The sequence below is a fragment of the Canis aureus genome, unplaced genomic scaffold (assembly GCF_053574225.1).
Source record: "Canis aureus isolate CA01 unplaced genomic scaffold, VMU_Caureus_v.1.0 ptg000473l_RagTag, whole genome shotgun sequence".
Lineage (NCBI taxonomy): Eukaryota > Metazoa > Chordata > Mammalia > Carnivora > Canidae > Canis > Canis aureus.
This window is the reverse complement of record NW_027554646.1, coordinates 1-17,393: the sequence shown is the minus strand read 5'-3', so window position 1 is coordinate 17,393 and position 17,393 is coordinate 1. Positions and strand designations below refer to the sequence as shown.

The window sequence follows — 17,393 nt, the reverse complement described above, 5'->3', positions numbered from 1 at the left end:
GAGTTCTTCTAAGTGGTAATTGGGAGTTATGTGATTTTTCATTGCAGGAATTTGATGTACTTTACAGTCAATTACAGTTAATTAAATTCCTTTCCCCTTACTCGGGTTTTGGGTATGGAGGTGCAGGTAGTGTGATCCTTATTTCATTGGTGGAAAAGCTGAGAAATAGTTCACTCTGGGCCACACAGAAGGCGAGGTGGCCGTGGGCCAGGCTGATGTTCAGGCTTCTATCTTTACTGCCTGTTGCCTAGTTATTCTGTTCCTCTGTCAAGAAACTCAGGACACAGAGGGCCTTCAGGCCTTGCTGTTGTGTCCTCCTATTTACTCTCTTGTTTGGTTTTCTTCATTTGAGTAAGAAACTAAATAAACAGGGAGCATTTCTAAACAAAGGAATTCAATGTTCATTTCTGGAAGGCACTATGAGAGTGTGCTCTTTGGCTAAGTTTATACTGAAAGAGATGGAGAAGATTGTGATAGAACAGTGTTATTTGTGTTCAGCAGAATCCTTAAAAAAATGGAAAAAATGGTCACTTTTTATATATTCAAATGAATGGCAGTAGTTAGAAAGCAAAGTTACTACCACCTTCCTGAGAAAGTCTTTAAGTTAATACATGTGGTGTTGCATTGATGTGGGTTAACTTTTAAAAAAATGTCTCCATGACAAAAGAGTTTTATCCTTTAAAAAAAAAAACACTGTTAGAAATCATAAGATATTTTAAATTGCATCACCTAAAAAATTTCTACTTAGTAGAATTTGCACTTATGTTTTCTTAAATACTGCAAGGTAAGTCATGAACATACTTTAAGTACTTGGATTACTTGAGTTGTGTGTCACTTGTATATTTATATATTGCCCCCCAAAAAAATGATCCTTTGTTACAAAGGAGGTCATGAAAGTGACGGAGAGTCTCCTCATCTCCACAGAGGAATCTGTATTCCACAAATAAACTAATTGAGCTTTTTAGTTTTTGAGCTATAAGCTCTTTTTGCCCCTTGGGTATCATAAACAAGAGTGGAGAAAAGCAAAGATAACTGGATAAGAACGATAAAGTAATGCTACTGAATCATAACACTTCATACCACCATTGGCTGACATTATACAACCACATCAACTTACCTACTGGAAAATGACGATGTTAAAAATCTCAAGGGAGCTCCCTTAAGCTTTAACTCATTCATTCATTCATTCATTCATAAATGTACCTGTGAGCCCGCCCAGCTAGAATACAATTCTATGATATTACACATTGCTCATCTAGCTAGTCATAAGATATTTGATTGTAAAGAACTTTGCTATCAAACTTTTATGTGACTTCTGTTCAGTTTTATGTAATCTGAAAATGTAAAATGGGGGGAATTTGTTGCTCAGTGTATTGCCAGCAACACTATTGTTTGTTCCTCAAAGTATGCTTTCCCCCAAATTTACTTGAGAGGCTAAATAAATGGTAGAAAAGTAGCGTTGCCTAGTTCCCAGTTTGTATAATGCTTTAGGCTGCTTTACTTTTTATTGAAAAAACACATATTCAGGTCCTATTATAAAAGTTTGCACATTGAAGAATCTATAAATAGAAGAGTTAGGGAGTAAAAGGTACCAGATTTGGTATAAGTGATCTTTTCATTTTATATGCATATACTTGTACTGTACTCATTATTAGAAATTGCATATTTGTAGGAAAAATATTAAACTCTAGGTCCCATTGTGGTCCACTAGCCTTTGCTAGTCCCACTGGCAAAGGCTGTGGCTCCTTTCCCAGCTCCTGCTGTCTGGGGGTGTGTGGCTGGCTGTGGCCTTCTGATATTTCTGGGACATGCAGGGCATTGCAGAAGCACAGGTTTCTCTTCTAGCCCTCCCTTATCTCTTTTCTGTATTTAAGTTATTTAAATCTTATAAAAATAATACATTAATATATACCCTAAAATTTAAGCCATGCAAAAGAATAACAGGGAAAGCCCCCTTCCAGATGTTTCTGTTTATATAAATATACATATGAAATTTTTATGTATGAAATGAAGTCAGACTACTTGTTATGTGACATTTTGCATTTTATATTTAATGTTTTCTTGGTGATCCTCCATATCTGCCTCAGTTCTTCTAATTACAACATTGTTTTGTACTATATGAATATATCAATAATTTATGTAACAGTTCCCTTACTGATAACATTTTGCCTTGTCTCCCAGATCAATTTTTATTATTACAACATTGTAAATATTTTTACATATTCTTTGGATATGTATCCTATTTCTGTAGGATAGCTACTTTGAAGTAGAATTGCTTGGGTCAAAGACTGTGTACATTTAAAATTTTGATAGTTCTAATGGGGAGGTGTTGTTCAATTGGTACAAAATTTTAGTTTCACAAGCTCTAGAGAGCTGCACAGCATAGTTAACAATATTGAATTGTACATTTAAAAAATGTAAGAGGGTATTTGATCTCATGGTAAGTGTAAGTATGACAAAAAGGGAAGAGACATAAGAAAACTTTTGGAGGCAATGGATGTTCCTGTTATCTTGATTGTGGTGATGGTTTCACAGATGTACGCATGTGTCCCAACTCGTTTTTTGCATATCAGTTCCACCTCAATCTATTTTAAACAAGAAACAATATATGCACAATGAAGTTAGAGAAGTATTACAATGAAATTTTAAAATTTAAAGAGAAATAATGAAAAGTAATAAACTGACCAAGCTTGGTTTGAATAAAAAAAAATTTTGTAGCTACTTACACAAAGCAAATACTAGTTTACACTCAATTAGTAATATACCAATGATTTTTGACCTTGAACACAGTGAAATCAGCCAGGCTCCTAAAAACTAAACAAAGCAAAAATCTCAATGCTCAGGTAATATTCATGGAAGTTTTAAACCAATTGGTGTGAAGTGGGATCTAGGCAGATTGTCTTTAAAATCTTTCCAGGGTGTTAAAATTATTTGTTTAGAAATAAGGTTCATTGTTACAAATTCTCACTAATCTACAGTCTTTTTTTATTTTGGCCAATTCCAAATGGGGAGAGAATGTATCTTTTTTATATATATAAATTTATTTTTTATTGGTGTTCAATTTGCCAACATATAGAATAACACCCAGTGCTCATCCCATCATGTGCCCCCCTCAGTGCCCGCCACCCAGTCACCCTCACCCCCCGCCCACCTCCCCCTCCACCACCCCTAGTTCGTTTCTCAGAGTTAGGAGTCTCTCATGTTCTGTCTCCCTTTCTGATATTTCCCACTCATTTTTTTCTCCTTTCCCCTTTGCTCCCTTTCACTACTTTTTATATTCCCCAAATGAACGAGACCATATAATGTTTGTCCTTCTCCGATTGACTTATTTCACTCAGCATAATACCCTCCAGTTCCATCCACATCGAAGCAAATGTTGGGTATTTGTCGTTTCTAATTGCTGAGGAATATTCCATTGTATACATAGACCACATCTTCTTTATCCATTCATCTTTCGATGGACACCGAGGCTCCTTCCACAGTTAGGCTATTGTGGACATTGCTGCTAGAAACATCGGGGTGCAGGTGTCCCGGCGTTTCACTGCATCTGTATCTTTGGGGTAAATCCCCAGCAGTGCAATTGCTGGGTCGTAGGGCAGGTCTATTTTTAACTCTTTGAGGAACCTCCACACAGTTTTCCAGAGTGGCTGCACCAGTTCACATTCCCACCAACAGTGCAAGAGGGTTCCCTTTTCTCTGCATCCTCTCCAACGTTTGTGGTTTCCTGCCTTGTTAATTTTCCCCATCCTCACTGGTGTGAGGTGGTATCTCATTGTGGTTTTGATTTGTATTTCCCTGATGGCAAGTGATGCAGAGCATTTTCTCATGTGCATGTTGGCCATGTCTATGTCTTCCTCTGTGAGATTTCTCTTCATGTCTTTTGCCCATTTCATGATTGGATTGTTTGTTTCTTTGGTGTTGAGTTTAATAAGTTCTTTATAGGTCTTGGAAACTAGCCCTTTATCTGATACGTCATTTGCAAATATCTTCTCCCATTCTGTAGGTTGTCTTTTAGTTTTGTTGACTGTATCCTTTGCTGTGCAAAAGCTTCTTATCTTGATGAAGTCCCAATAGTTCATTTTTGCTTTTGTTTCTCTTGCCTTCGTGGATGTATCTTGCAAGAAGTTACTGTGGCCGAGTTCAAAAAGGGTGTTGCCTGTGTTCTCCTCTAGGATTTTGATGGAATCTTGTCTCACATTTAGATCTTTCATCCATTTTGAGCTTATCTTTGTGTCTGGTGCAAGAGAGTGGTCTAGTTTCATTCTTCTGCATGTGGATGTCCAATTTTCCCGGCACCATTTATTGAAGAGACTCTCTTTCTTCCAATGGATAGTCTTTCCTCCTTTGTCGAATATTAGTTGACCATAAAGTTGAGGGTCCACTTCTGGGTTCTCTATTCTGTTCCATTGATCTATGTGTCTGTTTTTGTGCCAGTACCACACTGTCTTGATGACCACAGCTTTGTAGTACAACCTGAAATCTGGCATTGTGATGCCCCCAGCTATGGTTTTCTTTTTTAAAATTCCCCTGGCTATTCAGGGTCTTTTCTGATTCCACACAAATCTTAAAATAATTTGTTCCAACTGAGAGAATGTATCTTGTGTGAATTTGCATATTCCTGATTAGTAGTGAAGTTGATAAATATTTTCATGTGTCCAATAGCCATTGCATTGTATATCTTGCCTATTTTTCTGTGGTTGTGTTTTGAATCTTAATACAAATTAACCCTTTGTTATAGTATTTGTAAGTATTTTCTTTCAGTTTCTCATGTCTTTTTATCTACTCTTCTGTTTGAAAACTTTAAAATTGTACATTAGTAAATATATTGATTTTCCTTCATAGCTTATAAAATTTTGTGTATTAAGAGCTAAGAAGATTTTTCTGATGTCATTTCAAGAGAACAAAAATTTTTTATTTCCTCCTTGTAGGTTTATAGTTTTAAAAAAATGTTTAGAAGTTGCTTCTATCTTGATGTCATTTTATGTATAGTGTGAGGCAGGGATCTAATTTTACTTTTTTTTTTCTTTGATGGAGATTCAGTTGTATCAACACAGATAATTGGCTTCTCCACTCTTTCCTCAAGTGATCTGAGATATTACCTATATCAAGTATTGTCATCTCATATGTGAGAGTTTCTTTCTGGATCCTTCTCTATTACATTGAGTTATTTGGATGCTCCCATGCCAGGCCCATGCTGTTTTAATTACTGCTACTTTGGTGTATTTTAATACTTGATTGGCCAGAGAGTTTTCTTAAATTCTTTAAAACTACTTTTTGCATATTTTCCATTCCAGATCATTTTTAGAAAAGTTGAAAATCAAATAAAAAAAAAAACCCTCAAAAATGCTACCGGGGATTTTGGCTGGTCTACATGAATTTATAAATTATTTTGGATAAATTGCAATTTTTTCAAGCTTTTATTTAAATTCCAGTTAGTTAACCACAGTGTAATATTAGCTTCAGGTGTACAACTTAGTGATTCAGCACTTAAATACAACACCCGGCGTCCATCACAACAAATGCTCTCCTTAATCCCCATCCCCTACTTAACACCTCCCTGCCTCCCCCCTCCCTTCTGGTAGCCATCAGTTTGTTCTTTCTAGTTAAGAGTCTGTTTCTTTTTCTTGGTTTTCCTTTCTTCCCACCCCCATGTTCATTTTTTTTAATTCTTAAATTCCACATATGAGTGAAATCCTATGGTATTTGTCTTTCTCTAACTGACCTATTTCAATTAGCATTATACTCGCTCTATCCATGCCATTGCAAATGGCAAGATTTCACTCTTTTGATGGCTGAGTAATATTCCGTTGTATATATGCCACATCTTCTTTATCCATTCATCAGTCAATGGACATTTGGGCTTTTTCCATAATTTGGCTATTGTTGATAATGCTGCTATAAATATTCCCTTTTTCCATTCCCTTTGAATTAGTATATTTGTATCCTTTGGTTAATGCTGCTATTTCCTGTATTATAATTTTATCCATTCTGACTGGTGTGAGGTGATATCTCATTGTAGTTTTAATTTGTATGTCCCTAATGATGAGTGATGTTGAAAATTTTTTAATGTGTGTCTGTTGGCCATCTGGATATCTTCTTTGGAGAAATGTCTGTTTATATCGTCTTTCCATTTTTTAATTGGGTTGTGTTTTGGGTGTTGAGTTTTATAAATTCTTTATAGATTTTGGATACCAACTCTTTGTCAACTCGTATGTCATTTGTAAAAATCTTTTCCCATCCCATAGGTTGCCTTTTAGTTTTATTGATTGTTTCCTTTGCTGTGTAGAAGCTTTTTATCTGATGAAGTTCCAGTAGTTAATATTTGCATTTATTTTCCTTGCCTCAAGAGAAGCTGATGTCAAAGGTTAGGGCTGATGTCAAAGAGGTTGCTGCCTGTGTTCTCCTCTAGGATTTTAATGATTTCCTGTCTCACATTTAGGTCTTTAATCCATCTTGAATTTATTTCTGTGGATGGTGTAAGAAAAAGATCTACTTTCAATCTTTAGCATGTCGCTGTCCAGTTTTTCCAACACTTTGTTGGAGAGACTATCTTTTTTCCATTAGATATTCTTTCTTGCATTGTCAAAGATTAATTGACCATATAGTTGTGGGCTTGCAAATTTTAATATCATTCAGTTATCCTATTCAGGAACATGGTATGACCATTCATTTATTTTTAAATTTGTATGTATTTTAGTAAAACTTAATAGCTTCTTTTCCACATATTTTCAACATACTGTGAGATTTACTCCTTGATATTTTTGTTATTATTTTGCTAATACTGGCATGGGAACATTTTTCAAATTATGCATTGTGATTTGTTATTCCTAGTGTATGGGGGAGTTACTCATTTTTAATGTGGCCCTTATATCCACTTTATTGAGCTATTTTTATTAATTATCATAATTATTCAGTATAGTCTTCCAAATCTTTTTAGAAAGGCAGTTATATTTGCTACAAATTTTTCCTCATTGCAGTGACTAGGACATTCCAGCAGATTATCTATTTCTGTAAATGTTCCATGTCTGTTTAAAAGGAATGTGTAGGGAATGCTTGCATTGTTCCTTACCCATTCCCAATAAAAATTCTCAGCAAGCTTGTAATACAACAGTTTGAGTCTAATTTCTTTTTTCCTCTGGAACAATATTTTCTCATTTTCTTTCCTGGAGTTCTATTGAGTCTCATCTCTTGAGTCTTAGGTTTATGAGTGCTGAATCATCAGTATAAAGCCAGTTTGCAAATAAACAGAAAGCAAAGCAATATATTTTACTATTTTGACTTACGTGCTCATATGCCATTCACTCTGAGCATTGACTTTTTACCATTTCTCATCCTGGGACATGAAGAGTATCTGTAAGCCAACCTCTGTGCTGGGTGCCAGGCCCTCTGTCATCATTAATAAACAGTCACTGGCAGGCTTCACTTTTCTTGCTCTCTGAGTGGCATATTTGGAGGAAAAAATGCTGAAATCATTGAAAGTCAGTTGGATGGCTGTGTGATGGCTGTATCTCCTCACCAGGTCTCACCCACTGCCCCTTGATTACAGACGGTGGGGAGCAAAAGAAGGGCCTCCACTCCCGATTGTGCCTCTGACTGCCTTCTTATCTCACTGTCACCATGTGGGACTCTACAGGAAGCTCCAAATGATGGCTCTGGGAGCATGTAGCCTATCAGAGTTTCGTCTACTTGTTTTATAGTATCCTTTTCTGAATCAAGTTACTTGAAGTCTTTATGACACAAATAAGTATCCTTGACCTCTTAATCCCAGTTACCTCCTCTCTGGATAGCTGTAGTAACCTGCATGGTCTCCATATGTTCCATCTGCCCCCTCCCTACAGGGGGCCCTTTAGCTGGAATGATCTTTTAAAAATGTACGCAACTCATGTGAGTCCTCCCACTCTCCTCCAAAACAATACCCTTGAATATTTCCTATTAATCTTGAATGAAGATTAAAATCCTCAACCTGGCCTATGGGTGCAGCAGATTCCTTTGCCCACTTAATTTTTTAGCTCATCTTGGATCATTTGCCACCCAGGCTCTGGGTCTCAGCCACACTGGCCTTCGTTAGGTCTTAAACAGGCCATGTTCCAATCCTCCTTAGGGTTTTACACATACTGTTTCCTCTGACTGGTGTGCCTTTCATCATGTCCGACCTCCTTCACCAGGGAAGGCTCCTACTCTGTCCACACTTCAGTCCAGACATAGTTTCCTCAGGGAAACTTTTCCTGATGTCCTGGCCTAGAGTCCCCTGTTGCAAACATCCATAACCCTGTGCCACTTTTCTGTATAACACTTCTTAAAGTTTTCATTTATTTGGATGGGCTTAACAATTAAGATCTTTCTTCTCCACTAAGCTTTATGAGCTCCACGAGGCAAAAACTAGATCTGTTTTTGTCTACCAGGATGTCTCTAGTTCCTGGTATCAGACATGGTGAATAACTGCAAATTTGTTGAATGAAAGAATTAAAAAATGGTTGGATGGTTGGAGGCATCTGGCTCCCTGATTTAGTCTCAGATACATTCTTCATCTCAATTTCATAAGCATTTATTTCTCTTTTATCAGCAGTAAGAGGATTGGAGGTAGATATTACTCTATGTACCAGATAAGGTAATACTTTTTTTTTCAAAGATGTTATTTAAAACACTGAGAAACATTGTTTAGAAGAGTGCCTATTGATCTTGTCTTTCCAAAAGAAATTTTGAGAAAAATGAAGGAAAAAGCAAGATCTCTTCAACTTTCACATATTAGCAACATGATTGTGATAATGATAATGAACAAAGGCCTCCCAGTCTCAGAAAGGAATGTGAACTGCGAAGTATCTGAAGGCTGACAGAGCCTGGAAATGTCTGAGAAGACGCAGGGGCAGGATGACAACTAGCAAAACAACTTGCATTAATTTAAGAAGTGGAAAAGCTTATTGGAAGCATTCTTCAAAACCCTTCAGAAACTAGTAAAATAATATTTTACTATGTTTTCTCCAGCTCTTAAAACTTCACAAATGCAAATACATGATAAAATGTGAAAATAAGTATTGGCAACTAATTACATTCTCAGGGGAGATTTAATTGAAAAATAAGCATATTTGCACTGCTTCTTCTTAGTAAGATGTTTATGGCATCTGGTCAAAGTAGAACAAACATTTGAAAATCCTTTGACATAGCTGGTATTTAAAGAATAGCAATTGGCTAACATTTGTGGCTCTGTATGTTGAATATTTTGGCTCCCATTCGCTGGTATTCATTCTGAAAGATTTATAATCCTTTGGGGAGTGTGGTCAGTGACAAGAGTAGAACTAAATCCTGAAATGTGGAAAAACTAACTTTCCCTAATATAAAACTGTTCTAAAAAAAAAACTCTCAAGTCTATGAATATGTTTCCAGATTTTCAGAAAAAAAGCTGCTGATTTACAGAGTTTTTTTCTATAAGGATCTAACTTCTCAATGATAAAAGAAAATTTTCCATCCTTTGGCTTCAAAAGTGGCTTAGAGATCATTTAGAAAAATATAGTGTCTTACCTTTTGGGCATCTACCACAAGTACACAATTCCTTAAAATTGTTATGTCATTGGTTATGGTGCATATGATGAAATCAAGCACACAAGATAGAAATAATCTAGAAGAGAAAAATTAAGAGACCTCGAAATGAAATAGGAAAGAATGACTGTGCGGAATGTGTAAGTAGGAAAGTGCTACCAAAGAAAATACAATGCAAGTATAGCAGTCAAGAAAGTCCTCTATCACACACCACTGAGAACGCCAGGACAGCATGCTCTGCCTCGGAGTTTGGTGTGTGTGTGTGGACTCTGTTGGCTTGACTGAGGCATGACATGCTGTTTGATACCTTCTTGCTTTCAAGTCATGCTTGAGTCTGAAGGCACTGCCTAAAGAACTCTATCTGAAGCTCCTGGTTTGCATTTTTAAACTTTTCATGTGGGAGCCCACCCAGCTCTCCTCCTCCAGGTACACCAGGGGAATTTTTGGGCTCCTTTTAACCCAATTAAATTCAACAAAAGAATTGTTAAATAATTGTTTCTCTCGCTTTCTCTTTTTTTTTTTATATATTATGATTAGCATTTAGATTCTTCTTTATGATTTATGAAATATCTGCCTTCTGTTTTTAAAAAGAAAGGCATCAAAAGTGCTAATGTGTGTTTGAAGAGGTCCTGTACCCCAAAACAAGGGAGATTATAAAATTGAATGTAATAAGGATTTACTATTTTATGTTTCAAAATGAACTGTAGGACGATTGGTGGTGGTAAAAATTTCTCTTGATATAAACAAAGACATTAAAAGCTATGGGAAGAAAACTCCTTATTTTCAATGTAAATAGTAAAGTGAAGGCTTTTGCCATTCTCAACTTCATCTTGAATATAGAGGACAGCCTGGATTACTCAGGAAGAAAATTAATATGAAAAGCAGACTGACAATGGTTTCAGCACAGGATAGTGGTTTGTAATATTTTTAGAGATGTGGAGGGGCTTTTATGGACGCATTAAGAGGAAAGGCTGAAGTCTAAACCTTTCTATCTTTTTGATGCTTGCCCTCTTATAATCCCATTTCAGCTTATTTTAAAAGTAACACATCATGTTGTATTCACAAAAGGATTTGTGTGTGTGTGAGATATGAAGGAGGAGGTTGGGCTGCTTGGATATAATTTCCACTTTTGTGTAAATGTATATATTGTATCTATGAACATGTATCTGTAATATAGCAATATAAAGTCATAATCAGCAAATGAGAATAAACATATTTTGTAGGTGTCTTTCTTCAAAAAGGAAAGAGATTTATTTGAGGCCATTCATACTGTGTTTTGAGGTAGAGACCGAAGGCCATCTTTCATGAGCACCTTTTACAAAAATAGTTTATCCTTAGCTCCATTAGAAACATTGCTCTTGTGTCTTATGAACTATTTCGGTGCTTATACTGGAACTCTTATTTACCATCCCGTCTTAATAGGAGGAGAAGTAATATGTACTATGTTGCATCCATCAGAAGATTTTTTAAAGCATTAATGATGGGTGGACATTGCTTAAGAATTCCTGCAATGAATTCTGATTATAATTTCCTGGTGCATCTGTTTCACTGATCAATCATTACATTCTTTTAAATTCTCCCAGATTGTTTTACCTTAAAGGAGCCATTCCCCACTACCTTTTACAGCTGGTGATTAGCCAAGCAGACATTGATCACATGATTCTCAACACTGGGACAGCATTTTGCATGCGATACTGAAGGCTACCTTTTTGTCCTTTATCCATACACGGAGTCATCTCCAGTTCCTAATGGGCTCGCCACCTCCTTCCCAACCCCATGGCCCCTCTCCCACTTAATCCTGGTCCCAGCATGGTTTGTTGTACTGCTTCCCACATGGTTTCCCTTTCCTCAGGTTTTTCCCTGTTCCAGACTGTTCTACATACATCTGTGAGAATAATTTCCAGACACGGTTTGGATTGCACAGTATGCTGTTCAAGAACTCCAGGGACGGCCTGTTACCTCTGCATAAAACTTATATTCCTCAGTGGATTTCTCAAGGCTTGCCCCTCGACTCTATTTAATGTACTAATACCACCTAATGCTCTAGCTGTTTAAAGCAGACAGACCACCTTTAAATGTTGACTCTTAATTGGAATAATGTTTTATGATACTCTGTAAAGCTTTTTTGTGCTTCAACTCTACATGATTCATTTAACAAATTATAACCCACTCGGAGAACTTAAAAAAATTTAACATGCCATGTATGGGGAGACACATTTCCCAGTTCATGGATTCATAACCATTAAGGAAATTTCTATAGAAGCGTGATCTTATTTAACCTTTCCATGGCCTTGCGTTTCGTAGGAAGGAAAAGAGATAGCTACAGTGATTGCATTGCGTTCAATAAAAGATTTCAACTTGGCGCAAGAGACCTGCCAGTTGGCAATCAGAGATGTTGGAGGCCTTAAAGTTTTGATAAATTTACTGGATACTGATGAATTCAGATATAAGGTGAGTGGCTTACCTCACGTGGGTGATGAGCCTTGTTCATACCTCTTTGTGCTTCTCTTTTTACTGATACGTCTCTGCTACCTCTGCCTAGTTCTTTTCTTTGCCTGCTCATCTCACTGATAGCTTGTTCCTTTTGTTCGCTGCTCTTCTCTTCTTGGCTGTGCTTTATCTTCTGGTTCATTTCCAGAACCTTTTCTATGTGCTTCTTAAATGATGAATGTTTGTCTGCATAATTGAAGGAAAATAAGGAGGCTATGTGTAACACCTGGGAACAGAAGGCATTTCCTTTAAAAACTTCATGAGGGGGATCCCTGGGTGGCGCAGCGGTTTGGCGCCTGCCTTTGGCCCAGGGCGCGATCTTGGACACACGGGATCGAATCCCACGTTGGGCTCCCGGTGCATGGAGCCTGCTCCTCCCCCTGCCTGTGTCTCTGCCTCTCTCTCTCTCTCTCTCTGTGTGTGACTATCATAAATAAATTAAAAAAAAAATAAATAAAAATAAAAATAAAAACTTCATGAGGGAAGGATTTGAGGTAGACTTGGAATTTTTAAAACTCTAGGACTGGTTATGTATTAAGCACTTATTTTCACCTCTAACTCCTATTTTCTCATTTAGATTGGTTCATTAGAAATCCTAAAGGAAATCAGTCATAATCCTCAAATCAGACGTAATATTGTTGACCTTGGGGGCTTACCAATTATGGTTAATATACTTGATTCTCCACATAAGAGACTGAAATGCCTGGCAGCTGAGACAATCGCAAATGTTGCCAAGTTTAGAAGAGCCCGACGGGCAGTGAGACACCATGGAGGCATTACCAAACTGGTGAGTACCTCTGCCATTGTCATCAGCACACCACCTGCCACCAAGATGTCACCTCTCTGCTGTCCTTCCTGGCCACTCCTGGATGTTAAATAACCATAGGTGTGTTCCAGGAACCTTCTTTGGTATAACGTCCTCAAAAACTGTTTTTGTGTATTCACATTAGCAACTGGCCAGAAAACAGGTCTGATCTTATTTTTCAAAGATATATACATCTAAATAAGAGATGTAATTTACACCTACCACATTGGTAGGGAGATGTTTATGTGTGTGTGTAATGTCGGGAAGTGTAGTCCATGCTCTCTGCTCTGGTGAGCTCACCATGAGGACTGCCTCCCAAGGAGACTGTCAGAGCAACAGACATTTATTCATCTCATTGTTACTTATGATAGTGACAACTGAAAACTATGTTTACCATATGAGATCAGTAAAATAATATGAAGTGTATCTCGAGGAAACATGCATCATCAGCTATCAGTATATAATATTATATAAAATTATGACAGGATCAAAACCTGATTGACACATATGACTCCAATTTTCAAAGACTTACCTAACAAGTATATAACAAGTTTTCTATAAAAACATGTGAAATAAATACACAAAATTGTACGCAGGTGTTTCCTCTGAAATAACTACCAATTTTTCTTCATATTTTTCCATATTTGCCAATTTATTGTGTATTATTTTTATAATTTAAAAAATGATTATATCAATAACTGTCACTGAAAGAAATAAGTGAACATTCTGTTCAACACTCATGTCAAGAAAACGTAGGGCATTAAGGAAATGCATTTTCATCCACCTTCCAAAGGATCTTGTGTTCCTCCTATAGCATTTACATACTGGACAGTCTCCACTTCTATAGTTTGAGTTCCTTGAGATAAGAGATGTGTCTTACTTATCTTACTGTCATCTACAGCACTTAGCCCAGTACCCTACACATATGAAAGGTTAATAAATATACATTGAATCAATATGCATTTAATAGGAATGCATACACAGTGAAATGTGTTTAGAAATTTACTGAGAGATTCTGTGTACGGATCTTCCTTGATTTACAATGGAGTTATATGTCCAGATAAACCCATTGTAAGTTGAAAATACCGTAAGTTGAAATGCATTTAAGTTGAAATGCATTTAATACAGCTAACATACTGAATATCACAGATTAGCCTTGCCTACCTTAAACATGCTCAAAATACTTAGCCTCTAGTTGGGCAAAATTATCTAACACAAAGCCTATTTTATAATAAAGCATTGATATCTCTTGTAATTTACTGAATCTGTACAGAAAGTGAAAACACAATGGCTACAGATTGGGAACAAAATGGTTGTAACCATATCAGTTGCTTACCCTTGTGATGTTGTGGCTGACAGAGCTGAGGCTTGCTGCCACTGCCCAGCATCACAAGAATGTAACATACATATTACTAGCTCAGATAAAATTCCAAATAGGATTTCTACTGAATGCATATCACTTTCACACCATAGTAAAGTTGAAAAATAAGTTGAACCATCATAAATTGGGGACCGTCTGATGTCACTTGTAATCTGTAGATCACAATAGAGTGTAATTATTTGCTTCAAAAATAAGATAGATTTATGGCTGCATAGATGGATAAATAGATGGTTAGCTATGAGATAAAACAAATGTGATAATGTTAATTATAGAATCTAGGGAATGTATACATTTTTTGCTGTATAATCACTGTACAACTCTTTCAGCCATTGTGTATGTTTGAAAATTTTTCATAATAAAATGTTGGGGAAAGGTAATTATTAGTATGATTATCAGTGTTCTGCTTAAGTAATGAAGTAATACATTAGGCTGATGTGGCTGTCTACTGGAATTATGAATAATGTATAGAATAAATGAATAATGTAACTTAAAACTATAAATTTTAGTAAATTTCTTTTATGAGAGTCTTATATATCACATTCGGGGACTTAGAATTTGGTACCTGAATTGCAATTACTTAGTCAAGATAATGCTACACATTTTAATATAATCTTACATGATAGCTAAGTTAGGAATGGGAAAGAAGAGTAATAGATCAACCATTAATAGACTTGTAATTACTAGGTTGAGAACACATCTGAGAAAGATCAGGATTGGTAATCCATTTTTGGTTTGCTAACAATATGAGGGTAGATGACATACAGATAAGAGTCCCTCACTAAAATGGGAAGAGAGGGAGATCACTCAGTACAGAGATGGAACAGTGGGCTTGTCATGACATCAGAGCAAGGGAATGGAGGTTAAAAGAAGAGCAGGCAGGAGGCCATTGACCACAGTGGGGTTTGGGCACTTAGATGGAGATAGATCTCGAAAGAGGCACACCTGGTAGAAACCTGGGCAGAAGTTAAGAATTCTGAGCAAGCAGAAAGAATGCATCCATGCAGGGAAGGATTGTAAGAACCCGGGCTGCAGATATAGTATACAAATCTTGTTAATATAAATGTAACAGCCATATTAATATTAATACAATCTTGGTGAGATTAAATTTCTTGTAGGAAGGAAATGTAAAGGCTCCCAGATCTGGAGGAAGATATATTTTGAAGGGTTCTGTTTCTTTGCTTTCACTGACTATTTCTGTGTAGTATGAAAATTAATTCGTAGAAGTATTCTTATTTTTGATAGAAGTTAGCTTGGTAGCAGCCCTGTAACTGTTGTGGGAAATGTTGTTTTATTTTAAAGATTCCCACATACATTGTATTTATCTGTTTTTGTAGGTCGCTTTACTGGACTGTGTACAGAGTTCAGCAGAACCAGCTCAATCAAGTCTGTATAATGCCAGAGATGTGGAAGTAGCTCGCTGTGTGGCACTGGCATTATGGAGCTGTAGTAAGAGTTATGCAAATAAAGAAACCATTCATAAAGCCGGCGGCATTCCTTTGTTGGCTCACTTACTGAAGACTTCTCATGAAAACATGCTAATTCCAGTGGTGGGGACATTGCAAGAATGTGCATCAGAGGTACTCAAGCCAGCTCTGCTTCCCTTGTTTTCATTTGCATTAACTTTTTTTTAGTTGAATAATAATTTTTAAGATTATTGTGACTGCTAAGGATTTTTTTTTGAGAAGTCAGCAGTTCTTTAGAGAAGATGAAACTAATAGAACATTAATTAAATGGTTACCTGTGTGATGTATTTTTTAAAATGTTGACTAAATTCTCTTATACAGTTGTGTTAATCTTGGACTTTAGTGTTTTTTAAGAAAGTTTGTTTGGCATACTTATTAGTAAATGTAAATAGATATTTATATTCATGCATTACACATGTAAATATTTAAATTTAAGGGATCCCTGGATGGCTCAGTGGTTTAGCACCTGCCTTTGGCCCAGGGTGTGATCCTGGAATCCTGGGATCAAGTCCCATGTGAGGCTCCCTGCATGGAGCCTATTTTTCCTTCTGCCAGTGTCTCTGACTCTCTTTCTCTGTGTCTCTCATGAATAAATAAATAAAATCTTTAAAAAAATATTTAAATTTGTATTCTTAGGAAAAGTACCGAGCTGCAATCAAAGCAGAAAGGATAATTGAAAATCTAGTCAAGAACCTAAATAGTGAGAATGAACAACTACAGGAACAGTGTGCCATGGCCATCTACCAGGTATGGTGGACTCCCCAGCAAAGTTGTGGTGTTCTTCATATAGTTAAGGTGGCATTTCTAAATATGAAGTTTCATTCTCTGGGGCTATGACTCAGGAATCTGCATTTTTAGCAAGAATCCCCAGGGATTTTTCTGCACACACAGGTCTGCATCACTGTGCTAATGATAGATGCCTGTGTATGTGAGAGAGAGAAGCCTGCTCCAACATATCTTGATTATGTACATTTCTAGAAGGTACTTATATATCTTTGTCTCCTAAAACAAGTTACTTAGTGTAAAATAGCTAAATATATGCATGGTGCCTTTATATTGCTTTTCAAGTACCCTGTTCAAACATACTGATCTTGGGAAATTTATCTTCTGCCAAGACAGATGGATGATGAATGAGTGTATGCTTGTGTATGTGTGTGTATTCCTGTTGTATCTTTTTATTATTTTAATCTTCATTAGCTTTTTGTGAGTTAATGCATTTCATAGTACATCAGAAAAGGGAAGAAAAGGTAGCCTTGACAAATTAGTAGATGGCTGCTTACTGGCCATTCCAGCTTCTACCTATCAGAGAAATCAGAGCTGATTTCCTAGAGGAATACATTTTAAAATGTGCACAGTGACAGTATGCCAAAATGACAGAGTTAGAGAAAGGGGTTCATGTCAGTAGAGAATTGTATTAGTTTGCAAGGGCTGCCATAACAAAATACCATACACTGGGTGTCTTAAATAACAGAAATTTATTTCCTTATAGTTCTGGAGGTTACAAGTTTGAGATCAAGGTGTTGATAGTATTGCTTCCTTCTGGAGACTCTCTCCTTGGCTTGTAGATGGTCATCTTCATGTTCACATGTCTCCACATGTTCCTTCCTCTGTGTCCTAATATTTTCTTCTAAGGATACCAATCATATTGGGTTAGAGCCCACTTCAGTGACCTTTTTTAACCTTAATTACCTCTTTAAAGATTTTATCTTCAAATATGGTT

At 36.6% G+C, this 17,393-nt stretch overlaps 1 protein-coding gene across 1 annotated transcript; it reads left to right on the top strand.

The window, feature by feature from the left end:
• The first annotated feature begins 11,828 nt into the window (after positions 1-11,828).
• Positions 11,829-16,651, top strand: LOC144310158 (outer dynein arm-docking complex subunit 2-like). The gene is made up of 5 exons (XM_077890904.1): positions 11,829-11,985; positions 12,602-12,811; positions 15,545-15,787; positions 16,310-16,420; positions 16,565-16,651. Exons 2-5 carry the CDS (start codon positions 12,686-12,688, stop codon positions 16,649-16,651), a joined length of 567 nt encoding a protein of 188 aa, XP_077747030.1. The 5' UTR covers positions 11,829-11,985; positions 12,602-12,685.
• The last annotated feature ends 742 nt before the right edge of the window (positions 16,652-17,393 follow it).

Bases quoted from the DNA above. Each gene is read 5' to 3' on its own strand.
- LOC144310158 (XM_077890904.1), top strand. From the start codon at position 12,686: ATGGTTAATATACTTGATTCTCCACATAAGAGACTGAAATGCCTGGCA. The intron at 15,788-16,309 runs GTACTCAAGCCA...TTGTATTCTTAG, and splicing joins TGCAAGAATGTGCATCAGAG to GAAAAGTACCGAGCTGCAAT. The intron at 16,421-16,564 runs GTATGGTGGACT...CTGCACACACAG, and splicing joins GTGCCATGGCCATCTACCAG to GTCTGCATCACTGTGCTAAT.